This window comes from Pristis pectinata, chromosome 10, assembly GCF_009764475.1.
Source record: "Pristis pectinata isolate sPriPec2 chromosome 10, sPriPec2.1.pri, whole genome shotgun sequence".
In the NCBI taxonomy this organism is placed as follows: Eukaryota; Metazoa; Chordata; class Chondrichthyes; order Rhinopristiformes; family Pristidae; genus Pristis; species Pristis pectinata.
In genome coordinates this window covers 57,550,767-57,578,686 of record NC_067414.1, presented here as the reverse complement: position 1 = coordinate 57,578,686, position 27,920 = coordinate 57,550,767, and the positions used below count along the sequence as shown (strand labels likewise).

The 27,920-nt window shown below is 38.2% G+C and overlaps 1 protein-coding gene across 2 annotated transcripts in view; it reads left to right on the top strand.

Moving 5' to 3' along the window:
- Positions 1–16,319, top strand: part of mpv17 (mitochondrial inner membrane protein MPV17) — a 32,928-nt gene extending 16,609 nt beyond the window's left edge. The window contains exons 3-8 of one of the 2 annotated variants that reach the window (XM_052024731.1): positions 6,450–6,565; positions 7,942–8,034; positions 9,393–9,488; positions 13,016–13,048; positions 13,445–13,497; positions 14,470–16,319. In XM_052024731.1, coding sequence (XP_051880691.1) covers positions 6,450–6,565; positions 7,942–8,034; positions 9,393–9,488; positions 13,016–13,048; positions 13,445–13,497; positions 14,470–14,539 — 461 coding nt within the window. In that variant the 3' untranslated portion in view covers positions 14,540–16,319. The remainder of the gene's footprint in view (positions 1–6,449; positions 6,566–7,941; positions 8,035–9,392; positions 9,489–13,015; positions 13,049–13,444; positions 13,498–14,469) is intronic. The other variant, XM_052024732.1, reaches the window with a different exon arrangement.
- The last annotated feature ends 11,601 nt before the right edge of the window (positions 16,320–27,920 follow it).

Genomic DNA, 27,920 nt, shown 5'->3' with positions numbered 1-27,920 from the left:
CACCTCATTCTAGACACCCTGGTTAGGGGAAAATAAACAAACTTTCTGCAGCCAGTCTGTCGACTCCAGTTTCAATTACCTTGTGTTCTTCTAAACCCCAGTGAATATAGTCTGATCTCTTTGTATAGCAGTCCTGCCACCCTGGTCATCAGTCTGGTGAACCTCCATTGCACCTCCTTAGGAGCAAGTATATTATTTTTTAGGTAAGGAGACCAAAATTGCATGCAATACTCCAGGTGTGATTCTTCCACCACCCCCCATATAATTGCAGTAAGACACCCTTGCTCCTGTGCTCAAATACTCTTTCTGTGGTCCAGTATAGTCATAGAAATAGGCTCTTCAGCCCACCACATCCACACCGACCATCAAGTTCTCATCTATACTAATCCCATTTACCAGCAATTGGTCTGAATCCTATGCCTTGACGATTCAAGTGCTCGTCTACGTTGTGAGAATACCTGCCTCCACCACCCCAGGCAATGTGCTCCAGATTGCAACCATCTCTGGGTGAAAGGAACTCCTCAGATCCCCTTCAACACCAAATACTTCACCTGAAACCTATGCCCTCTCTATCAGGAAAAGTTTCTCCCTATCTATGCCCCTCATAATTTTGTATACCCCTATTCATGTTTCCCCCCGCTCCACTGATCCAAGGAAAACAAATCCAGCCTATCCAGTCTCCTCACAATTAAAAACATTCCATCCCAAGCAACTTCCAAACAAATCTCCTGTACACCCTTTCTAATACAGTCGTGCCTTTCATGTAGTATGTTGATTGGAACTGCACTCCATTCTCCAAAGTTTTATTAAGTTGTATCATGATTTTTTTAAATTCCAAAATAAACTTTATTCATAATAAAAGACAAACTACATACAATTATAAAACAGTGCAAGCCTTTCCATTCTTGTACACATCATTCATTAGTGTTACCTCTATAGATAGATAGATATAAATATATAATATATATTAAAAAAAACAGCACCGATGCCACGTGTGACTCCCTGGGGGCTACCCAGTCCCATATTTACAATATTTAGGGGCTTTCTCACCTGACCCTGCCACTCCCTCTCCAGGGGCAGAAGAACCCTAAACTTTAGTCATTCCCCACCGAGCCTTTGCGTTGGCTGCACCCAGCTTCAGTGCATCCCTCAGCACGTACTCCAGCCTGGAATGTGCCAGTCGGCAGCATTCCCCTACAGACATCTTGCAGTGCTGGAAGGCCAACAAGTTTCGGGCAGACCAAAGGGCATCTTTCACCAAGTTGATGACCTTCCAGCAGCAGTTGATGTCTGACTCTGTGTGTGTGTGTGTGCCCGGGAACAGCCCGTAGATCAGAGAATTCTCTGTTACGCAGCTGCTGGGGATGAACAGTGACAAGGACCAACTTATTGAGTTGTATCATGATCTTGATGCTCTTTTATTGTATTCCCTCGCAAATGAAGACCTGGATGCCTTCTTCACCACCTTTTCTATTTATACTGCCACCTTTAAGGATTTATGGACTTGTATACCATCATCCCCTGATCCTCCATACACCTTCGGGCCCTACCATACATGGTGTATGTCCTAGCTTACTAAACCTCCCATGCCATTGGCTGCCTTAACCTTTTGCTGCACCTGCATGAAGATAATAAAATTAAATGTTGGAAATCTAACATTAAAACCAGAAAATACTGGAAAAACTCAGTGGATCTGACGGTATCTATGGAAAGACCCTTCGACCTGAAACATTAACTTTCTCTTTCAACAAATGTTACCTGACTTGCTGATTCTTTCCAATGTTTTCTGGTTTTATTGCTGCCCCAATAATGTTTGCATCAGTGACTGGTGTAGAATGATACCCAAATTTCTTTGTATATCTAGACTTCCCAGTCTAATACGGTTTAAATAATTTCTGTATTTCTGACCAACTTGGAAAACTTCTGTGGCATGTAGGAAGCAAGACTAGGGGTGGATCAGCATCTTCTGTCAGAACCTGTGAGGCTGTGATATTCAGAGAATTTAAAAGTTTACTGAAAATTGATTTAGATAATTTATAAATATATAATTAAAATGGGGAAAAATAGTAATTGAAAGCACGTAAAAAGAAGTAATTAAGTAAGAAAAGAGCAAAATCAGCAGACCAAGAATCCCCATTGAAATGAGTGGCTCACGACTATTGCAGATGTGGTTAGCATAGCTTGACGTGGCATTAACAGTGGATTTGTGAGTTCACGACTGACTTATCTGAGGGTAGCTGAAGGCCTGCCATAGGCCCCTTGATTCAGCACTCTATACAGAATAAGATGGGTTTCACCACTGACAATCCTCAGTGTCCTTGAGTTTCTTAAACTGAAGGAAAGTCCATTCCTCAACATAGCATTGTTTCCTCCAATTGAGACTGAAGCTGACTGATGATCATGTCAAAGTGTTCCATAGAATTGAAGTCAGTGGCACTGAGAAAGGGAGAAATTCCAAATTTCAGATAATATTTCACTTTTTTTCAGCACCCCAGTTTGTATTGTGAGATAGGACATACAGATTAAGAGTGGGAGTAAGCCATTTAGGACTTCAAGCCTACTCTGCCATTTAATAAAATCAGGTTGATCAGATTATAACCTTAATTCTGTTTTCGTGCTTACTCCTGGTGACCTTTCACCCCTCCTTGTCAATCAAGAATCTTATCTGCTTGTGCATTAAAAATATTTAGACTTTGATATCTCTGCCCTTTGAGGAAAACGTTCCAAAGACTCTCAAGCCTCTGAGAGAGAAAAAAAATCTCTTATATGGAGACCCTTATTTTTAAGAAGTGACCCTGCTTCGAGATTCTCCCACAAGAGGAAACATACATTCCACATCCATCCTGTCAAAACCCCTCAGGGTCTTTTTTTCCATCATGCCCCCCCCCCCACTCTTCTAAACTCTATTGAATATAAGCCCAGCCTGCCCAATGTATTCTCAGTAAGCCAACCTATCCATTCAAGTTATCGGTCTAGTAAACCTTCTCCAAACTACTTCCAATGCTCTTACATCCTTAAATAAGGAGACCAGTACTGTATACTATTCCCAAAAATGGTCTCACCAATATAATTAAGGTATGACCTCCCTACTTTTATGTTCAGTTCCCCTTTCAGTAAGCGATAAAATGCTGTTAACTTTCCTAATTACTTGCTGTAGCTGAAAAACAACACTTTTGCAAATCGGGCACTAAGACACCCAGATCCCTCCACCCCTAAGAGGACTACAGTCTCTCACCATGTAGATTTTTTTTTCTTTTTTCCTGCCAGGATGGGATATTTCATATTTCCCCTGTTGTACTTGATTTGTTAGGTCCTTACCCACTCACAGCCTAAGCATATCCCATTGTAGACTCCTTGGGTCCTTTTCATAATTTGCCTTCCAACCAAACTTTGTGTCATCAGCAGAGTGTGCAACCATATCTTCACTGTCTTCATAGATCACTTAATAAATTGTAAAAATTTTTTGGGCCCAGCAATGATCCCTGCGGCACACATTACATCTTGTCATCCAGAAGAAATAAACCCATTTACGCTTATTGTGTTCCCGGTTAGTCAGCTTAATCCTTTATCCACTACTGGAAATTGCATCTGAATTTTTAAAAATACCATGAAATAGTTTGAAAGCACTCTCTTAATTCAGTGAATGTAACATTTCATTGGAATGTGATCGAAGAAGAATCTATTCTTATGAAATTCAAAGATTAAATGATAAAATAATGCCTTGAGGTACCTATTTTTGAAAATGATACTAATTTTGTTTCTATTCTTTCATCACTATATTGGGCCAATGTCCGTCCTATCGGTACAATGCACAGTATAACATTGCCATAAAATAATTGCTTTCAAAAATTATTCCTTTTCTGATAGTTTCAGCAATTTATACATGCTACTTTTAGATTGTCTGCCACCTATCCCCAATTGCAGTGTTGCTGTGTTTAAGTAGATTTTAAAAGGAGCTGCACTTTGTCTAAAGAGAAGGCACTTCCAGGTTGAAGGAGAGCTCAAAGATTAACTGCTGTAATTTACATTGCAACTGTTTTGATTGATAATTGCCATTTGCCCTGATAGATACAAGTTTTTCTTGTCAACAGTGCCATTGGTCTCATCAGACATAAACCATATTTCACTGATGAATTGCAGCTTTAGCTAGTGTTGACGGGAGCAGTTGCTTGTTTCTTCAACAGTTGGAAATTGTAGTATACACTTTCAGTAGATTTCTACGACTGTTAGAGGATTCCAACAAATACACATGGAATATTAAATTTGACAATAACCTTTCCTCCTTTAAATAATTAATTACTTGACACGGACATACTCATTGCGTGTCATTGTTTATGAGCATGTCAAAAAGACTTGGCCAGACTATCGTATAGGTGAATAGGAAGCAGATGTATTGAATTTTTAAATAATATAGAACACTTGTATTGAGCTGTATAGCTTGCCATGTTACTTGTTGCCGCAGAGGATGACTTGTACATTAAGTGCATGTTTCTTGCGGCATTTGTGTCATTTCACTAAAAATAGTTTTCAGGGTTGAATGAACAGTCTGCAATTGTATAATGAGGTCTGATACTTAATTACAAAGACCCACGTTTGCCATAATTCTCTCAATCAGTTCAACCCATGCTAGGCTGACTTGTCAACTCTAGTTACTTTCCACAGCTTTTGCACAAAATTTGAACTTCTGTAGGTAACTTGTCAATGTATAACATGGCTGTTACCTTCATGAAATAAATCTGCATTCGTTCAACTGCTCAAAGTTGATGCTGACAACATACGTGGATTTCATCTGTGGAGGTTTTGTGCTTTCAGCTGCCTAGCATAATAGCAAATATGTATTAAAAGTAATGAATCTATAAATATTAGACATTTGAAAAGACTTGGATTAGTACATTGCCCTTTTGATTTCTGAGATTTGGCTCAAATTTAACCTATGCTGATGGGAAGTATGTAAAATGAATTCGGACAAATATATCCTGTGTCTGTTAAGGTCATATCCACAGCATATGGTTGCTCTTAGCACAGCACAATTGGAGTCATAGAATAATACAGCACAGATGCAGGCCTTTTGGCCCATCGAGTTCATGCCAGCCATGGTGTCCACCCAACTAGTCCTTATTTCCTGCCTTAGGCCCATAAACCTGCCCCTCCATGTACCAATCCAAGTGCTTCTTAAATGATACTTTTGTACCTGCCTCACCACTTCCTCTGGCAGCTCATTCCATATACTCACCACCCTCTGTGTGGAAAAAGTTGTCCCTCAGGTCCATTTCCCCTCTCGTCCTGAATCTATGCCCCTAGTTTTGGACTCCCCTACCCTGGGGAAAAGACTGTTACCATCCACCTTATCTATGTCTCACATAATTTTCAATATAAGGTCACCCCTCATTCTCCTACGTTCTAAGAAATAGAGACCTAGCCTGGCCAACCTCTCCCTATAGCTCAGGCCTTCTAGTCCTGGCAACATCCTCAAACCTTTTCTGCACTCTTTCCAGTTTAACCACGTCTTTCCTATGACAGGGTGACCAAAACTGTACACAGTACTCCAAGTAGGAGCTCACCAACGACTTGTACAACTGCAACAAAATGTCCCATCTCCTGTACTCAATGCCCTGACTGATGGCCAGTGTGCTAAATGCCTTTTTCACCACCTTGTCTACCTGTGGTGCCACTTTCAACGAATTATGCACTTGTACTCCCTCTGTTCCATTACACTCCCTAGTGCCCTGCCATTTATTGTACAAGTCCTACACTGGTTTGATTTTCCAAAATGCATCACCTCACACTTATCTGTATTGAATCTTGATCACTTCCCTAACTGATCAAGATTCCCACGTAATCTAAGATAACCTTCACTATCAACAACACCACCTCCTAATTTTGTGTCATCTGCAAACTTACTGATTAGGCCTCGTAATTCACATTATAAAAATACAAATAACGAGGGTCCCAACGCCGACTCCTGTGACACACCACTTGTCATCGGCCTCTGTTCTGGGAAACAACCAACCATCACCCTCTGCTTCCTACCTCCAAGGCAATTTTGAATCCACCTAACTAGCTCTCCCTGGATTCTGTGGGACCCAACCTTCCAGACCAGCCTACCGTACAATATCTTGTTGAAGGCCTTGCTAAAGTCTAAGACTTAGCTTGGTGCTAGGTATGTAGATGAACAAGAAGAGACTATATAGTCTTGCAAACTGTACTGTCATTCAGTAAGATCATGGCTGGTCTTTCAACTTTATTCTCTAATAAGTAGGGTTAACATCACTAGCTTAAAGTTGGGTATCAACTGTTTTCTTATGAGAGGTTTGTGAATCTTTTTAAAACAAAATATCCATGCCTAGCATACATAACTGAAGTAGCCAAATTTATCCAATGCTTTAATTTGATAATAGCGATTGAATCAGTTTTTAAACTAAAGTTTATTGATGCACTTCAATTTGCAGGTGGTTTGGTTGGCTTCAGTGACATCGTTTCGCAACAGCTGGTTGAACGCAGAGGCATAGCAAATCACAATGTAAAGAGGACAGTAAAGATGACTACTGTTGGGTTAATTTATGTGGTAAGTCAGCAAGTTATGCAGGAAACATGTTGTTTCTGGATAGTGTTTGTGTTTGCAGAAGAAAAAGTAAACAGTTTAAATCATTGGAATCCTAAATAAAAATAAGGTAACTGAGCAACTAAAATAAATTTGAGCTAATTAGGAAGATCTATGTGGATTTGTAGTGTCAAACAAGCTTGCTGATTTTTTTTTTAAAAAGAACAAGTAACTATTTGTAGACAGGGTCATGTCTATGATACAGTTTGTGTGAACTTTCAGAAGTAATTTGGTAAGGTTTTGTAAGAGTCTGAGCTAAAAATTAAGGCCCATAGAAATGGTAAATTGTTGATGGAAGATCACCAACTGAAAACATTAACCCTCTTTCCCTTCTGTGCAGTTGTTGCCTAATTGGCTAAATACTTCCAACATTTTCTGCTTTATCTCAGATTCACAATACCTGCAGTGTTTTGCTTTTGTCAAATTCCTGACTTGCTATGGAGAGTAATTTGATTGCAGAAGATAGAGGAGAGATAATAGTTTTGTGCATACTCTAATTGGGCTAAATTACTCTCACAAGGATCTATTTTATGACCTCTCATTTGTTAAGAATTTGGGTAACAAATACAGAGCCATGTACAAGCTTGCTGATCATGCAAAGTTTGGTGGCATGGCTTATAGTGTAAATGAGCATGGAAATGCAAAGAAACAACAATAGATTATGTGAATCAGAATCAGATTTATTATCACTGACCTGTACGACGTGAAGTTTATTGTTTTGCGGCAGCAGTGCAGTGCAAAGACATAACGTTACTTTTAATTACAGAAGTAAATAGTGCAAAAAAAAAAGGAATAACGAGATAGTGTTCACGGACCGTTCAGAAATCTGATGGCGGAGGGGAAGAAGCTGTTCCTGAATCGTTGAGTGAGGCTCTTCAGGCTCCTGTACCACCTCCCCGATGGTAGTAATGAGAAGAGGGCATGTCCCAGATGGTGAGGGTCCTTAGTGATGGATGCTGCCGCTTTGAGGCACTGCCTCTTGAAGATATCCTCGATAGGGAGGGTCATGCTCGTGATTGAGTTGGCTGAGTCTATAACCCTCTAAATGGACAAAACTCCCATAGATCACTTGAATCCAAAACAAGAATCCCAAAAACTTCAGTAAGTTTATTTGACAGTACAAATCCACATTGATGCTTCCTAATCAACTCAAATTTCTTTTAATTGCTCAGTTAAAAGAAAGCAATTAAAAGAAATTTGAGTTGGTTGGAAAGTATCAATGTGGATTTGTACTATCAAATAAATTTGCTGATTTGTTTTTGGAACAAGTAACTATAGTAGACAGTGACGTGGAAATTCCATTGCTTGTAACCTTTGCTTGTTATAATTCTTTCACATAGGGTCCTATTCTTGGGGCATGGTACAGGTTTCTTGATCGACTGGTAGTTGGACAAAGCAAATCTGCAGCTTTGAAGAAAATGATACTTGATCAGGTTAGTCTGGGAAAATTAAAGTAGAAAATAGCCAGAAGTGCTTTACAGGAAAAAGTTAGTGCATTGCTCTAAGATCTAGCGACAAAGGTGGTATTTGAGAAAAGTTTAGCACAGGAATCCCAGAGATTACACCCTGATCTGCCAAGTGTTGCTGTAATGGTGGCATATGAGAGATGGGCAGCCTACCTACCAATTTTGGAGAAAAGGACTAGAGACAAAAAATATAACAGGCGAACTTCTGGATGAACTTGCAGAAGGAGATTTAGAGAGCCACAAATTGTGTGCACTACCTTCAATATTGCAAATAGCATATCATTTAGAAGCAGGAGACCCCCCTCCCCCCACCCCCAAACTTGCTTCATCATTCAATAAGGTCATGGCTGATCTGATTATAACTTCACATATCTGCCTACCCCACCTATGCCCCAGTCACCACCTTGCTTATCAAGTATCTGTCTACCTCTGGCTTAAAAATATTCAGACTCTGTTTACATTACCCTTGGAAGAGAGTTTCAGTCTCTCAGACCTCTGAGAAAATATTTCATCTCATGTCTGAAATGGGCAACATTTTTAAACAGGGATTCCTACTTCTGGATTCTCCCATATGCTGAAGCATTCTCACTACATCCACCCCTCATGATCTTGTATGTTTCAATCAAGTCACCTCTCACTTTTCTAAACTTCAGCAAATATAAGCCTGGCTTATCCAACCTTTCTCATAAGACAACTGCACATGACACTAAACCTTCTCCAAATTTCTTCCAATGTTTTTACATCCTTAAGTAAGAAGGCCAGTACTATACACTACTCCAATGTGGGGTCACCAATGCCTTATATAGTTGACTCCTATTTTTGTATTCAATTTCCCCTAGCAATAAATGGATAACATTTTGTGGGGTTTCTTAATTACTCACTGTACCTGCATATTAGTTTTTTTGTTAAACTTGCCTTAGGACCTTAGATCTCTGTTTCTCTGAACCCTGAAGTCTCTAACCATTCAGATAATGTGCTCTTTTTTTAATTTCCATGCCATAATGGGCAATTTCATTTTTGCCCACATTGTATTCCATATGGAAAATCTTTGCACAATCACTTAACCTGTCTATATCCATTTGCAGCCTACTTCTGTCCTCTTCACAACTTACTTTCCTACCTATCTTTGTGAAAACCAATGTTTGCCATAGCAAGCATATATTAACTATATACACATGGCTTTTCCTATACTTGGCCACAGAGGCTACTCTGTTCAATGCTAATTCTCAGTTTAACTACAAGTTTTTGTTTTAATATCATTTGTACTTATCACAGCACTGCAGGAAATTGTAGAAAGGTTTCCGAGATATTTCCTTTCTTTCCAGCTTGCTGTTGCTCCTTGTTTCTTGGCTGGTTTCATTACAGTAACTGGGTTTCTTGGTGGACTTCCACGGGAAAAAATATGGTTGAAGTTGCAGAAGGTGAGTAACATTTACTTGCATCTTTAAAAAGTTGAATTAACTTTTAAATATTGACTCAGAACTGCAGGCATTAGTCAGCAAGATTCAGCATATTAAGAACAAAAACAGAATGCTGGAAGAACTCAGCACATCAAGCAGCATTTGTGGAGGCAAAACCCTGCAGGAACAGGAAAGATTGCCGGTATATAGCAGTAAGTAGGGGGTGGATGGGTGGAACCAGATTGGGGTGGGTGGGATAGAGGCTGGTAGATGAAAGGTGGATCTGGGTAAGGAGGGGATGATGCACAGCTGGAACCAGGTGGGAGGAAGGGATGTGAGGGATGAACAAAAGGAGAAGAAAACTAAGTGGACTTGTGTTTGGGAGGAGAGCACCAGAGATGTGGGTTACCTGAAATTAGAAAATTCAGTATTCATACCATTGGGTTGTAAGTTATCGGAGATGCTCACATCTTGTTTTCCACTTGGATAGCTTATAAAGCAATGTTATGAAAATTGAATTTTGCACATCTGCACACGCGCACACACACACACACCTGGCTTTCTTCTCCCTTTGTTCATCCCTCCCATCCCCTCCCCTCACGTGGTTCCATCTGCCCATCATTCCCTCCCCCATCTGGTTCCACCTACCAGCCTCTATCCCCCCCATGTATGCTATATATTGTCATCTTTCCAGTTCCCCCTCAGTCCTGATGCAGGGTTGAGTTGCACCTTTTGCCTCTTTAGACCCTGATTGATCCACCAAGTTCTTCCAGTGTTCTGTTTTTGTTCTAGATTCCAGCATCTGCTGTCACTATTGTCTCCAGCATATCAAGTACTATACAGAGGGAAAAATATTCAGGGTCCCAGGGAAGAAGACGGGAATGGCTAATGGGACACATTCTAAGTGATCTCCTATTGTTATGCATGATTTTATGATTGTTTTTAAACTGATTTTTTGTTCTTAAACTGATTTTTTTTATGGACAAAACATCATAATGCCCACAAACTCTGCCCCACATGCAAAAATTTTTTTTAATAATAGAGCTGCTTCTGCTCTTCCTTGAACTGATGGCTGATCTGTGATCTTACTTTGCAGCATATCCCCTTTGATATATTTTTAGTTAACAAGAATTTACCTCAGATTTAAAGTTGACAATTGAACTTGCATCAATTGCCATTCGTGGAAGAGAGCTCTAAACTTACACCACCACTTGCATGTAGAGGTATTTTCTAACTTCACTCCTGAAAACCTGCCTCTAATTTGTGAACCGTATCCTCTAGTTCTAGATGGCATAGACATCTCCACCCACCCCATCAGCTCTCCTTAATACTTAAAAGATTTTGATCAAATCCATACTAAACTTTATGAATTCTGGGGACTGTAGCTTTGATTTAACAATCTTTCCTTGTACCCTCAGTGTTATACTGGCAAATCTATACTGCACTCTTTCCAGGGCCAATAAATCCTTCCCCTAGCTTACTGATGTGGTTTATGGAGGCATTGTGTAGCAGTGGTATAGTTTTTAACCTCTTGCTCCATTTCTGTAGATATGAAGATGGGCATTATATGAATCTTTTCGACTACGGGCTATCCCTGGGTTACAAGCATCCGTATATTATGGACTTAGGGACACCGAACATACGAATGAGTTTCCATAATGTCATTAAATTCAAAAGTCTGATGTACATCCATACGTTCCTTCCTATGAATGGCAGAACTAGTCCCCCTCCCTTTAGTAATTGTGTTTCCTTATCAGTCTTGTGTGCTTTTGATACCATTCATTACAGTTCTGTGGTTACCATATCAAGTGATTTTGTGTATTTTCTAAAATACGGACATCTGTAAAAACAGACTGGCCTGCAATTTCTGTGCCCATCGTGCCATTTTAGAATCTATAAACACGAATATAGATATCGTTTCAACTCTCATTTCTACCAGCTTTACACCACTTTGAAAATTCTCTGTTATGTCTGTTTTAGCTTCAGAGTAAATGACCTCTCATTTGCATATATTGAACACCCATTGTTACAATTTTCTAATTCCCATTAATATCTCCTTGTAACTTAATTCTGCATCTGAACATAGTATTTCAAGTGCAGTTTAACCAGAGTTTTGTAAAGTTGCAACATAATGGCTCAACGTTTATATCCCCATAAAGGTCAAGCATGCAATATGCCTCTTTCACCACGCTATCAATCTGTGTTGTGACTTTTGGGGAACTATGGACTTGAACCCCAAGGTCCCTCTGTTCATCAACATTCCTTAGTACCCTGCCACTTGTATGTACATTTCCCACCACCTCACACTTATCAGGATTAAATTCTATCAGCTAAAGCTCTGCCCAACTTTCCATCTGATCTATATTCTGCTGCAGCCTTGGACAACCTCCCTCACTGTCTACACCACCCACTTTTGTGTCATCCACAAGCTTCCTAATCATCCCTCCTACATTCAAATCCAAGTTGCTAATACATATAGCAAATAACAAGGGTGCACCACTGCTCATAGACTTTCAATCAGAAAAACATCCTTCCATCACTACCCTCTGCCTCCTATCACCAAGCCAATTTTGGATCCAATTAGCCAGCTTATCTTGGACCCCATGTGGCTTGACCTTCTGGACCAGCCTACCATGTGGGACCTTATCAAATTCCTTACTAAAATCCACATGGACAATGTCTACCATCCTGCCTTCAAAATTTTGTTAGCTAGCTGTCTGGGCATGTGGTTATGTAGCACTGTTCATTTCTGTGCTATGTGATTGAAAATTAAATATTTCTGGAATGAAACATAATAACAACCATTCTAGATTATTTCATGCCATTAAAAATTTGTCAAGGATAGACATCATCTTCCTGTTCAACCCTCTCAGCTGCTATCATGTAAAAGGTGATTCAATGGGACCGATACCTGTGGTTTCACGCCCATTGGCATACTAAAGGATTGATGAATCAAATACTTTGATAGTGTTTCCAAGAAGTGATTGGTAAAGAAAGTTTGAGTTTCTTTTCTTGGTGAAAGTTCCTCTTAACAATTTGACCCCATTACTTCACAGACAGAAGGTAACTGTATTGGGCAAGAATACTTCCGAAGTATCCTTTTATTTTGGTGAGAGACAACTTGAGATGAAAAATCTTATCTCACCAATTGTCATAATATTAAAAGATATAAAATTATGGCGACAGTGAAAATAATTTCAGAAGTTACAGGAAAGATTTTTTCTTAAAAATTGTGTTTTTAATTTGAAAGATTAGAGTTGCTCTGCAAAATACAGTTGGGGAAAATTAGCGTCAGAGTGGTTCTTGCAATATGTATGTTGAAGCAGTTTACTGACAGCAACTTAGATTCTGTTTATTACAGAGATACTAAATAAATGTCAAATTTTAAATTTATTTTTACTTTCATTTCACACCATACATTTTTGTGTTTTATTATTTTGCTTTTCATGACTGCAAAGATTTATACAATTGATAATTGAGTTATAGTAACTGGAATTTAATCTTCGGTTTTATCAAATGATGAACTTTATTTGATCCCTCTTTTTCAGGATTATAAAAATACATTGATATCAAACTATGCTGTAAGTAAAGGATTCCATTGCTAGTAATCCATAGAGTATTTAAGTAACTTTAATGCCAACTCATGGGAACTGAGTTGAAATTTGCAACTCTGCCAGACTCTGTCACTATCTTTTCTTGCTTAAATCTGGAATTCTAATATTGCTTGGAACGTATAAGAAAGGAGGCTCTGAGTTTACTGTGTTTTCCTGTGAAAATTAGGTTGTAGGACTTCTGTTATTTGTATATGAATTTCTTTTGTTAGATTCCTTTCAAATACTCTGGTGTGAAATTTGAAAGGCAAAATCCAACATATTTTCATGGGCCTAGTTACAAACTACGTTATTTTGTTTTCATTTCTTATACTTAGTCTTGTTCCTTTTTTGTAAATGTCTTAAGAATTACTCTCTCTTTTAAAGATCTGGCCAACTGCACAACTGCTGAATTTCTACTTTATACCACTGGAACACAGGTAAAAACAAAAATCTTCACTGAGTTTATTCCCCCCAAAAAAATTATTTAATTTTCTTTGTCACTATGTTCCTAGCATGTAGGATGTCTGGCCATGGGTTGACAAGTAAGACTTCTTATATTGTTGTAGACCCACTTTAAAAGTGTGGAAGCAGTCTGCCTGTATGTTGGGGTTGTAGTTCACCTGCCTCTGAAGTTGTCTTCATATCCAGCACTATTCTTTGCTCCTTTCTTTCCTCTTCAACACCCTGCCTTCCCATATAACAAACATTTCCTTGGGAGTGACCATCGCCAAGTTGCAGTGCCAAACACATGAAAAACAAAGTGGAGTAAGTAAAGACAAGAAATTCTTACACACAAATCATCCTGCAAAAATAGTGGGATACTAGTCAATTCCTCATTGCACACTGATACTTTATCCATCAACAAATGACATTTATTTTGGATGGAGGTGCATTATAGGCAAAAAGCACTGGAAATGGTGTATATTATTGATGTAAAATAAGTTGAGAGCAATTTGGTTCATCAAGCCTGCTCTGCCATTCAATATCATGGCTGAATATTATCTACAGCAGCACATTCGTATCCTTAACTCCATGTTCACTGGTTCCCTTAGTGCACTAAATTTTATTCAGCTTAGTCTTGAAAATAGACTTTGGTTTTCCATAGGCCCCTTGAATAAAAACAAATTCCAACTATTTATAATTATTATAAAATGAAATCCTTAGCTGCTTTGATTGTTCTTAATTTTCACCAAGTTTGTCTTCACCAGATGTCTCCATTGCATTCAACCCAATTTTCAGGGTGGAAATAAAGCAGCTATTGTGGTCTAGAAAATTTTTATTTTGTAACAAGTTAATTTCCCTGGCCATCCCTTATCTTACCTGAACAGAGTTATTATTTTTAAGTTGAGAAATCGGGGGGGGGAAAAAAAGCTCTTAATCTCAGTTGCTGTTTCTTTAATTTACCACAGGTTGGCAGTTGTTCAGGTTGTTGCCCTGATGTGGAACACCTACCTCTCCTGGATGGCAAACAGAATGTAATCGATTTACTTGAAACATAAATTCTTTCAGTTCTGTGGTGAAAGATGGAATTTTGACATGATCTTTTACTATAAGCTAACATTGTAGAGTAAAAGTGTTACAATTGTTGAGAGGGTGTTGGGAGATGAACATATCTCGGTATTGGCTTTGTTTGTGTTATATTTCCTATGTCTTAGGTTGAAACAGCAGGTCCTCTTCCCATCTTAGTTATTAGGACATCAGTTCCTAAACGAAATGAGTCTGTTAACAGTGGAAGAGGAAAAGATGACAAGCAATACTGTTATTTGAACTTGCTGAAAAAACTTGAGCAACCATTTATTACAGTGATCTATACTAAACATGTATAAAATTATTCTACAAAACTAGGTTTCAGTTCATTTTTGGGACGAAATAAGTTTCATATGTCTAGATGTCTTTTGGACAAATCTGTAACGTTAATGATAAGAAGTCATTCATTATCTTGTGCAGTAGTTTTGGTATGCTTCATTCCCACTCTCCTCTCCCATTGGCCCCTAATCGTGAAAACCAGATAGCATTGGATTAAAATTAACTAATTACCCAATTGAGACAGTTGTTGCAATGAGAAACTTGTGCATTTTAACAAATGCACTATTACTGGATATTTTGGAGCAGAGGTAAAACTAAAGTAAAATAATGCACATATTTGAAATTACTGTAAGTGTCAATGAGAAGAATATCAACTGAAGAAATAGGGGAATAAAGAACACTACAATAATATTTAAGATAAATTTTATCCTGATAAATCGGAAATATGAGTAAAACATTTGCATTTTTAAAAAAAAGCATGTTAACCATCTGTACTTAACAGCTGTTAGAAATTGTAAAGATTTACTTTTTTGAATTCTGTGTTCTTTCTGTACTATTCTTGTTAGAGATCATCTTGTCCAATGAATAACTCAATATTAACAACAAACCTTGATTATATTGAAAATGCCATTCTTGAAGATGGTGAGCCACATTCTTGTTTTTTTGAGTCCCCTAATAGTGCCCAAGGGCACTATTGTAGCTACTGGAATAGCCTGACCACATGAAGGTTCTAATAGAAATGCACAATGGGTTTTGTTGGAAAATAAGAATAAAACAAAACACTGGTGCTTACGATGAAATGCTACCTCATTTTAAAAAGAAGAGCATATAGGGAAGCCTTGGTGAATGCTAACCTCCTATGCCACCAGCTACAGAATCATCTTTGGTCATTCCAAGGTGTTGTTAACCACATCATTGTCATTCCTTGTTATCAACCTAAAATTATGCAGCAAAGGCTATTATTTTTAACTGTTCAACTGTTTGACAGATTTCATTTTATTGAAGCGTAAGGCAAATGTTACAGGTAATTTTTGATTATTCCTGAAGTTGGCATTTCACTAACTTTTTACCTTTATTTCTGAATGTACTTGTTTAACAACTTAATGTGGTGGAGTTCCATTGGATTTTACTTTTAAACTGGAATCAAACATTCGCAAGTGTTGTAAAACCATTTATGTTGTTAGTCTGTTTAAATTTAGTTTTTACTCTTAAGTATTGCTATAACTGGATAAATTAGCCTACTGTGAAGATAAAAAGGAAATTCTGAACACAAATGTAAACTTAAGTCTAGAGTTGCAATGTTTGTATTTTTTTATAACTTGTGGGTCAATTCATCTGAGACTTGAAGGTGCCTAGTTTAACTAGATAGTACGGAGTTGAAAGGTCAGCACAGTGCTGTATCACCACTGTATGCTAGTTTGTGCATCACAGAAATAAACACCACCTGCATTGAGCCTTTCATTTATTCTTTGTTCTTTCTTTGCATACGAGTCTCAGGCTGTGCAAATTGGCAGACTGATCATGTAGAATGCAAGAAGTGTTCAGTAAATTATCAGTGGTTGGAAGTACAAGTAGAAAATACAAAAAAATGAGATTGTTTATTTAAAAAGGCTTACTGTAAATATGGAGCAGTGAATAGTTAATTTACGATTTTTTATAGTTGTATAATATAAGCATTATTTATTGCTCTGAAGCATTCATTGTCCTATTTGACATTTCCTTTTACTGTCTCTGATACCTATTGTACTTTCTGTACCATTAGTTTGAGCTTGGCTAACTCATTAGGAGTCAGACTGAAATTGGGACAATTTATTTAAACATTATTATTAGTTTTAATCATTACAGCTTGGAAAGCAAAAGTGAAAGTTTGAATGGTTTTATTCTGAAAAGTATCAGTCCAGTTTTGAATTGTAATATTCAGAAGATATTTTCGGGCTATTTGGTTACACATTAAGATGTCATTGTAAAATATAAAAGAACCTTCACAATGAAATCATTCATTTCAACCAGATAATATTTGAACTTAAATACAAACGTGTCCTGCTTTAAGTAAGTTACTGAAACTTAAATTTACTTTAGCATATATCCAGCATAACATCATTATATTGTGTTTTGTGAATATCCCATGTGTCAACAATTAACCCATCTTTCAGATAACTGAGGGGAGGAACAATCTTAATTTCCACTGTATTTTACTGCTTTCCATCAATGCATAGTAATGGTGACTTTTTTAGATTTGGGGGTGGGGGGGGTGGAGGGGCAGAATTGGTACTGTGTTTACAGAAAAGACATTCTAATGGTAAGTAATTTGCACTGTAGTGAGTACTAAAATAATCTGAGTTTGAAGGTCTTAGTTGAGAGCCAAGTCAATCTCAGAAAGACAACTGTTCCTGGAACACAAGTAGTCTCATCTGGTTTTTTAAAAAACAAAATCTTATAATGTTTCCAAAATAGGTTTTGTTTTGGAACCTATGAATTTCCACTTTTTTTTGCTAATAGCAAAACTGTTGTATCTATTTGATTTTCGGCCGGGATTTTACAAAGACATAAACTGCAAAAGCTAGCCACTAATATCTGGCAACTTGTATGGTGTGGTCTTTAACAACATCAGTTGCTATTGTTCAAGAGGATCCCTGATATCCATCAACAGTAATTCTCACAGACAGCAAACTAGGAAAAAAGAGCACAATCTTTAAGTAACATTTTAAGTATTTAATAGATTGTGAAATTAAGATTGGAATGTACACAAAATTAAGATGAAATGTCAATTCATATTCACTTAATTATTTTGACATATGAAGAACTGCAATTCACATGCAGAATATTCTTGGGCCAGAAAGATTGCCTAGCTGTTAAATGTTATTAACAGTCTATTTACATCTTATGTACCAATATGTAAATGTTTCTGGTCATTTTATTGTCAGAATAGTCTAAATCCTGGAATTTACTGATCGTTGAGATGACTTTTCAGCTCTGCCCTGAGCAGTGGTACCTGTGAAGGAACTAGGATTTCCATGTTTAACTGTATGTGCTTACTCCGGAAAATTGCTGTTATTTTCACAGAATAAAGATCAAGGGCAGTGTTGGTTTTGCACCTATTTCAGAAGTTAACTACGCAACGGGTTGGCCATATGGAAATGCTGATTTGTGCAATATATTTTCATTCATTGGAAAGTGAGGGTTAGTTTTTTTTGGTGTTAAATGGTAGATTATATGACCCAAACAGAACAAGAAATGTTGGTACTTTGGAAGAACTTTCTATAATTTAATTCTTAACAACATGGAACCCAAGTAAATTCAAGAAGCACTAGAAACTAAAACAGAAGTTGCTGGAAACACTCAACTAGTCAGGCAGCATCTGTGGAAAGAGAAACTCTTTGTCAGAGCAGGGAATAAACAGATTATTTAAAAATTAGCCACAACCCCATTTCACCCTAAATCTGCAGTGCAGTCCAAATCCTAACAACTTGCCTAGTAAAACGGTGTTTTTCTCGTAAAATGCTGGAGGAACTCAGCAGGTCAGGCAGCATCTATGGAAGGAAATAAACAGTCAACGTTTCTGGTCAAGACCCTTCATGTCTATCAGGAACTGATGCTGCCTGACCTGAGTTCCTCCAGCATTTTGCACGTGTTGCTCCAGATTCCAGCATCTGCAGAATCCCTCGTGTCTGAGTTTTTCTCATGTTACTTTTAGTTCTTTCACTAATCACTATCATTGTGTGATCTCTGGTCCTTGAGCCTTTTGCAACTGGGAACAGTTTCTACCTGCTCTGCCTCGGTCCATGTTGAATTTAAATCTATCAAATTCCCCTCTAAACCTCAAGTTTCTCCAGTCCATCCACATAACAAAAGTTGCACAGATGTTACTTGTCATTAGTTAACCCTTCCCTGAATGTTGCCTTGTTCATGCTACATACAAGCATGGAGAGCTTGTCATCTGAGGAGCAGTGAATAGAACTGAACATTGTACAATCATCAGGGAACATCCACTCTGCTGGCCTTTGACGGAAGGAAGGTCGTTGAAGGAGCAGCTGAATGTGATAGACCATCTTCCTTTGTGCAAGGTACGTGTCCAGCCAAAGGAGTTTTTGTTCTGTTCAATTTATCAATTGGAAAGCAAAGTAGTAAAGCTTCTTACTCATTGTTACTTGTATTAAGACTGAACTATGAAGTGACTTTTTATTATGCATGTAGTGCCAATTTTACAGGTTCGGATATTCAGATAATAAAAATGGCAATAAACTGTTACAGCAAATAAGTCGGGAACTGTGTTGATAAGAGTTGATGCGTGCATAGCGGATATTTAAAATCCCAGATAGAATTGAAGTCCGTTGGTTATTCTTTCCAATAATATTAATGCAGCGCAGTACTCAGGCACACTGGAGGACTCATCCACAGAGGCAATATGGGTGGAGCTCAAATAAGAAATAGGATAGGTGCATTCGCGCTGATGGGATTATATTACGCCCCCCCCCCCCCCCCCCCCCATAGCCACTGAGAGGTGGAGGAACACATATGGACAGCTTATGGGAAGATGCAGAAACAACAGGGTTGTCACAGTGTCGGACTTTAATTTCCCCAGTATTGACTGGAACTTCCTTAATACAAGAAGCTCAGATGGGGCGGGATTTCTTCAGTGCACCCAAGAGGGGTTCTTGAAACTGTATGTGGAGAGTCCAACTAGAGGAGAGAACATACTGGACCTGGGTTTGGGAAATGAGCTAGGCCAGGTGACAGACCTGATAGTGGGTGAACATTTTGGGAACAGTGACCACAACTCATTATGTTTTAAGATAGTTTTGAGTAAAGATAAAGTTGGATCTTGCTGGAAGGTATTAAATTGGGGGAAGGGACATTACAACAGGATAAGACCAGAGCTAAGGGGCATTGATTGGGAGCAGCTGCTGTCAGACAAGCTCACGTCTGATGTGGGAGTTGTTTAAAGACCAGCTGATCAGAGTTCAGGATCGGCATGTTCCAGTAAGGAATAAGTAGAAGGATGGTAAGGTAAGGGAACCTTGGATGAACCAAGAGGTCGTGAATTTAGTCAGGAAGAAAAAGGAAGCAGAGTGGGGCATGCTAATGTGCTGGGACATTTTGAAATTAAGGAGGAGGTAGTGCTGAGTGTTCTTAAAAGCATTAAGGTAGATAAGTCCCCAGGGTCTGATGGCATATATCCCAGAGTTTTGAAATAAGTAAGTGAGATTGCTGGGGCTTTGACAAGGATCTTTGTGTCCACACCAGCAAAAAGTGAGGTCCTGGAGGACTGGAGAGTAGCAAATGTGCCTTTGTTCAGGAAGGGAAATAGGGATAATCCAGGTAATTGTGAGCCTCACGTCAGTTGTAGGGAAGCTATTGGAGAGGATACTGAGGGATAGGATTTATGCACATTTGGAAAAGCATGGCCTGCTTAGGGACAGTTAGCATGGCTTTGTGTGGGCAGGTCACACTTTTCAAACTTGATTGAGTTTTTTGAGGAGGTGACAAAGATGCTTGATGAGGGTAAGGCAGTGGATGTTATCCATAGTAAGGCATTTGATAAGGTCCCTCATGGAAGATTGATTCAGAAGATAAAGATGCATGGGATCCAGGGTGAATTGCAAGTTTGTATTCAGAACTGGCTTGGCCATAGAAGATGGAGAATAGGGATGGAAAGCTGTTATTCTGGCCAGAGGTCTGTGACCAGTGGTGTTTGGCAAGGATCAGTGCTGGGATCTGTTGTTTGTGATATATATCAATGATTTGGATGAAAATGTAGATGGATGGATTAGCAAATTTGTGGATGACACCAAGATTGGTGGAGCTGTGGACAGTGTAAAGGACTATCAATGAACACAGAGGGATATAGATCAGTTGCAGAGAAGTGGCAGGTGGAGTTTAATCTGGACAACTGTGAGGCGTTGCATTTTTGGAGGTCAAATGAAAGGAGAAAGTATACAGTTAATGGTAGGCCCCTTACTGTCATTGAAGTACAGGGGGATCTTGGGGTCCAAATCCATAGCTCACTGAAAGTGGATGCACAAGTGGATAAGGTAGTGAAGAAGGCGTATGGCATGCTTGCCTTCATTGGTAGGAGTGTTGAGTACAAGAGCAAGGAGGTCATGCTGCAGTTACTTAAAACTTTAGTCAGGCTGCACTTGGAGTATTGTGTGCAGTTCTGGTCACCCCATCATAGGAAGGATGTGGAGACTGAGAAAGGATGCAGAGAAAGTTTACCAGGATGCTGCCTGGATTGGAGAGTGTGAGCTATAAGAAAAGGTTGAACAAACTTGGGTTCTTCTCCCTAGAGTGTTGGAGTGAAGGGAGACCTGATAGAGGTTTTTAAAATTGAGAGGCATAGATAGGGTAGGTAGTCAGAACCTTTTCCCCAGGGTAGGAATGACAGGACATGCTTTTAAGGTTAGAGGAGGGAAGTTTAAAGGTGATGTGAGGGGCACATTTTTTTTACACAGAGTGGTAGGTACCTGGAATGGGTTACCGGGGTAGTAGTAGAAGCAGGCAGTGTGGTGGAGTTTAAGAGGCTTCTAGATAAATGCATGAATATGGAGGGATATGGATGATGCACAGGAGGAGGACATTTAGTATAAATTGGTATCAAGGTCGGCAGAACATCGTGGGCCGAATGGCCTGTTCCGTGCTACACTGTTCTATGTTTTATGAAAGAATAATCATTGATGCTATTGGCTGCTTTTATATGCTGGATTGGGAAGTTTCAAAGCTAACAATAATTGTATAACTATTAAAAACAATGGATTAAGAAGTTAGACATGAGACGTCTAATTATAGAGTCAGAGAGCCATACAACGTGGATACAGGCCCTTCGGCCCAACAAGTTCATGCTGACCATGGTGCCCACCCATTCTAGTCCCAATTTCCTGCATTCTTCAGGGACCAAAAAAAAGTAAGGTGGCAGACCATACTTTGTATTCATACATTTACATCTCTAATCCAGCTAATGATGAGCTGATCAAGGATTCTGCTTTTTGAACATTTGTTTTACTTTTTTAAATCCCTGATTCTGACAATATAAAAAAGCACATTAGGGTCATTTTAAAACTGTTGGTTCATTCCTCTTTCTGGATTTCATTCGCAGTTCTCAATTAAGTTTACCTTAACTTGCTGATTAGTCTTTTCTGATGCTTGTAGCAACTTGGAGAAACACAAGAATATTCCAATTTGGTTCAAGTTATTGCAGAGTGAGACTGCTATATTTAAAAAAAGAAATTGGGATATTGTCATGGGTTTTGTCATTGTCAATAAGTACTTCGTAAACTTTGGTTTTATCAGGAGATGAAGTAGAAAAAGAGGATCCCTTAGATCTTGTATACAGTTAATGCCATTATGAAAAAGGTTGTTATTTGCATTGTTACCATTTTCTTTTATTCTGATAAGTTTCAGCTAATAGTGAAACAATTAGTTAAAGTAGCTATCAGCATTTTAGGTGATTTGAAACATCTACATGTTGTAGATATATGAAGAGGGTCAATCATTTACAAAGAGTTCAGTGCTGATAAATTAAAACCATGTTAAAACTGCATGAAGTATTTCACTACAAATTGAGAAGTTATCTTTGGAAGCTTTCAAAGAACTAACTTGTTTACATTTGTTTATAAGTTATTTGTATGTATGATATGTTCAGTCACTAGTCCAATATTTTAAAGTTGTCATTTTAAACCTACTTTATTCACCGATTTGGTGTTAAGGAGGTTTCTTTTGTTAAATTTTATTTTGGAACATTGGGTACTCCCACAATGCTGTTTGGAAGGAATTCCAGGATCTAGAGCAAATGAATATGAAGGAAAGATGATGCATTTTCAAGTGAGGATGGTGAATGACTGAGAGAGGAGCCTGCAGGGTGTCCCTGTGCACCTGCCCTTGTCTTTCTTGATGGTGCAGGTTGTGGATTTGTGCCTGTGATGTGTGAAGCTGTGCCCACACCTTATAATTAACACACAGTCTATCTCACTGTTTTGGAGCCTTCAGATGGAGACTGTCACTCAGTTCTGGCTCAAACCCTTAAAGGTCAGGAAGGTTTCAACTGAAAAAGGAATATGAAGTTATCCTTTCTGATAGGTTGCTTGTTCATTCATGGTTAAATATATTGCTACCTATACATTTGGAAATATAAAATATTTAGGAAGATGGGAATTGCTGAACAGTTGATTTGGTTGATTTCTACGCACAATCTTTCCCACCTTACAAACCCACATCACTCAAACCAATCCCTTGCACAATCCCATTCAACACATCCCATCCAACCCACACATTTCCTGACATCCCATTCCAAACAACTCAATCCCCGTGAACACTCACCATCCCACACAATGTATCAGCCCGTCCCATGTATCGCCTTGTCTAACCCCCACACAACTCTCCCGTCCTGTCCAATCACTCCGCCCAAACCATCCGCTTAACACCATTACACTTGCATCGCGCCTGTGATGAATTATCTGGGGTCGGTCTCCGAACTGAACGCTGCCTTTTGCCACCTGAGCCATCTCAAGCTCGTTTTTGTTCTTGTTAAATACACGTGAAATATAACATGAAAACATCAGGAAAGTGAGTTGAAGATCTCATGTACCCATTTGTTCCAAATGCTCAAAAATACGTCACGTAAAACAGGTGAATTATTGCTGTTTCTGATCGCTCTCTTAAATTGGTCCATCCGACACGTCAGGATTTGTCCCGTTAAGTTTTATTAGATGTGCTTCAGAAAGTGCTGTATATATATTTTAGTGCAGCAGCTGACCGACCACTGATGTTTTGTGGAACATCTTCCGTGCATTTACAAGCAATGTCCGCAGCTGCACTGACGTCAACTCGGCTCCTTGGATGTTATATAAAGCTGGGAGCGATCCCATGGAGTTGAAGCGCCAGCGGACACCCGCAGCCAATGACCCATTCCCTCCAACTCTAGACGTTTCCTACTTACAGCGCCAGGACAGACAGGTGAGTGGGCAAACATTTTACTCCGCTCCTGCACTGATAACAGCAGCTACAGCGATTCTAGTCCGGCAGAATTAAATTCGTATCTAAAGCTGTTCGGTGCTTCAACACGTTCACAATTACTTCGTGACTTTCAGTATCGGGCAGGTAAGTAAGTGGGCAAACATCGACTCCGCTCCTGCAGTCTGTGACAGGAGCCGAATGAGGTAACACTGGGAAACACAGTAGGCATGGGGATTTCAATCATAGGGACCCCTTGCCACCCTTTTATCTAAACGGGAGACTTTGATTCAACAACAAAGGTAATGTAGCTATGTTGTATGACATTCTGGTGTACTTAAAGCTATTATAGAGGCTGAGAGTATAAATTGGTGTGAGCATATTGCTTACATTTCTATTGAATTTTAAGTTGCAAAAATAATCTAGAGAGGAAAATAGGGCAATGGCAACTGATCTGTGCAGAACTGATTTCTAAAGATTGTAGCTATTTTGATAATATTATACTAACATATGGACAGTTGAATTACAAAAACTGGTTTGATATTTGACCCAATTGTCTCAAATTTTATTTTGCTCCAACATGCAACTTTAAATCAGCGGGACCCCAGAAATGTAGAATACAGGAGACAGTGAAAGCCTCCTTCCACTGGTGGAGTCTTTGCCTGTTCTTTCCAAACACAATGCAATTCATTCCACTTTGGTTACTAACCTTTTAATGTAAAATAGCTCATTTTTAATCCTTCTGCAACTCTTCTGCAAATGGCAATTAAAGCTCAGTCAATTGTTGTTATGAAGTCAGGAAGAGATCTTTGAAGAAAAGATACTGAAGAGAAAAAGTTGGCATATGGAATTAGGTCTCAGATTAGTTATGATGTCTTCGGATGGTGAAGGTCTGGTACATAGCTTACCCCAGTGTTCTTGTTTTTAAATAACCAAATCTCTAAATCCTTCACTCTAAAGTTAAATAATCAAACAGCAATGACCAAGTACATGACTTAATAAGATATGGGCAGCAAAGAGGCTGATAGAGCTGCTACCTCGCAGTTCCAGTGACCTGGGTTCAATCCTGATCTCTGGTGCTGTCTGCATGGAATTTGCACATTTTCGCTGACTCCATGGGTTTCCTCTGGATGCTCTGGCTTTCTCCCACATTTCAAAGACATGCAGCTTGTAGGTTAATTAGGCCCTATAAATTGCCCCTATTGTTCAGGTGAGTGGTAGATTCTTGGTGAAAGTTGACAAGGATATGGGGAGAAAAAAATATTAGTGTAGGATGAGTGCTTGATAGTTGGTGCAGACTTGGTGAGCTAAAAGGTCTGTTCCCGGGCTGTATGATTCTATGATTCCAATTAAATAACCAAGATTTTTTTTTAAAAGTGCTCAAACTATACTTCTGACTTTAAAGAAACTTTGTGATGGACTGCCCAAATATTAGTGGTAAAAAAATAATTGCACTGTCATATTAAATCAAGATATTTTATACCAATGCTTTCAATTATTTTGTTATTGATTATTTAATTTTACAATATTCAAAAACACTTAGTTCTCCATGTGAGCATAGTTTAGTACTTTGCAAAATCTGGATTAATTTGAATAGATACTCTGTGGCTGATTGTAAAAACTAAATGTTTATGATCTTTAAGAAAAGTTATTTATGTACTTTGGTAGTGATACTTTGACCATAATAGTAATAATGTCCCGAAGTATCAGAAATGATGAATTATCCTCCTGATATTTTTGTTCTTTCTGTCGAGTATGAGAAGTGCTGATCAATTTAGTCACAAGCAAATTTATGAATCCTAGAATTGCAAAACAAACTGAAAGGAGAAAATGCTTTGTGTCTTGGGATGGGGTGATGTAAGACAATGAAAATATTTCCTGACTGGGTGCTTGTGGTAAGTCATTTGAATATCTTGAGAGATTCAATTCAAAATGACTAAAGAACATTTTGTGACAGATGTTGAATAGCATTAAATGAATGTGTTCTTTGCAGAGCAGTATGACTGGTTCTATCATTGGGTACAGAGAGACATTATTATTGGTGGAAAGATTTTAAATGTTTGAGAAAATGTGTTTGTTGATTCCCTTTCAAATAGTCAACTCAGTTCCTGTCTGAAAGGCTTTCTTCCAACAGATTTGTTTCTGAACTACTTTACAGCATTTTTTATGCAAACAATTTTAAAAGAGCTATGCTTAAGGACAAACCTCAAAATGATTTTGACAAATAAATTAAGTGTATAAAGAAATTATAAACTTACTATTTTATTATCAAGATCCTACAATATATCCAGGCTTTTAGAAAAGATGGTCATGTCATAGATAAAGGAATGGAAGTGTTGGGATTTTGAGAACATTTTCTAGCACATGTCTCTTTTAAGTCTTGAGCTAACATTCCCCATGTCTGCATTGATGCAGTCGGAGTTCTATTTTTAATAGAAATGTATCAACATGGTTACCATTAAGAATTCCATCAGTTTGAGATTATATGCATCACTTGTTTTGCAAGCAGTGTCACCTATTACGTTGAGAGTACTGAAATATCATTCTTGTTTGCTTGTGTTCAACTGAATGTCTGTATATTAATATATACAACTTTATAAATACAAGTGATTCTGTTTGGAAATGTGTTTTCATGAAAAATAAACTGAATCAGTACTGAAAATAGTATAGAAGTGTTGCAGAGTACATCATCAACATTATTTACTATCTATTATCTTTCTGCTTAATCTGAATTGTCAGTAAAAGACCAAACTGTTCACTTTTTGTGTAAAAGTACATTCTAAACAATGAAAAACTATGATGTGGGTGTCCAAGTCAGAGGACTTATAGCAAGTAATCAAAAAGGTTTTTAAAAATTGCCTGTTCATCCAGTGGATTCAACTACGAGAGGAAAGATGTTATGTTACACAATGCAAAGGTTGATGAAAGTACATCATTTAAAGATAACATTTATTGGAATTGAGCATCACTGGTGAGGCCAGCATTATCACCCTTAGTTGTATTAACGTGGTGATGGTAAGCGGCTGCCTAGGTAGATAGGTGACAGATGCAATTTTACGTAGAGAAGTATGTAGTGTATTTTGGGCAAAATCACTGGAAGTATACTGAAGGCTGTGTAGGAAGTGGAAGATCTAAGTGTATAAATGCAATATTTAAATGAAAAGGATATTTGAAGGTATATTTAGGATATATGAAGAGAGACAGAGCAAAGAGGTGCAGGTCTCCAGTTGCTAACCTCTTCATATATGTATGCTTTCTGTTAGACAGCAGTCTTATTAATCAGATTTTGCATCAGTAGTGAAGAAACAGTACAATGCTTTCCACCTTCAAATAAGCTGTCTATAAAGTTTAAATAAGAGGTCAGGCTTTCTTTCACAATGTCAATTTGAATTCTGTGCATTCTGTAAGGGATCTGAGAAGTCTGTTTTCTAGAAAAAAGACCAGACACCCAGATAGAGGGATCCTTCCCGGCTGCAAGGTATGAAATTTAAATTCTCATTGTACAACAGCAAAGATTGGATCAGAAGGGTGGGATTAGGGGAGAAGCTTTAAATAAGAAAATAAAATCTTTAAAAACTGTTTAAATCTAGCATTTTTCTGAGGAAAAGAGGCTCCACATTTTAAATTAATTATTCAGGACTGCTCAGTTATTATTTTTTTAAAACTCAGTTACTCTTGATTGTAAAAAGACTTGAATTTTCTGTTAATCTCAGAGAGGTAATTTCTATGATCATTCCATGGATGAAAATTGCAAGAGTGCACCCTGTGATAAAACAGGCTATTACTGATGGCAACCTTTGGATTATGCATTTACATACTCTGCAGGTTGCTACCAGTTTTCCCAGCAGTAGAAGCAAGTGCAGACAGCCTTGCTATTATTACTATAGCAAATGCAGTGTCAATTTTTTTAAACAATTATCTAATATTAAGGAACATAATCTTCATTTTGAATCTTTTGTTAATTTGAAAACCTAAAAATAGGCTCATGAGATTTAATATTGAAAAGTGAAGTAGTCATCAATGAAGCACAGTATATTGGTAATTAAAATGAGTTACTTTGGTGATATAAGCAGTCAGAACCTCGAAGGAGTCTTTGAGGTGATAACAA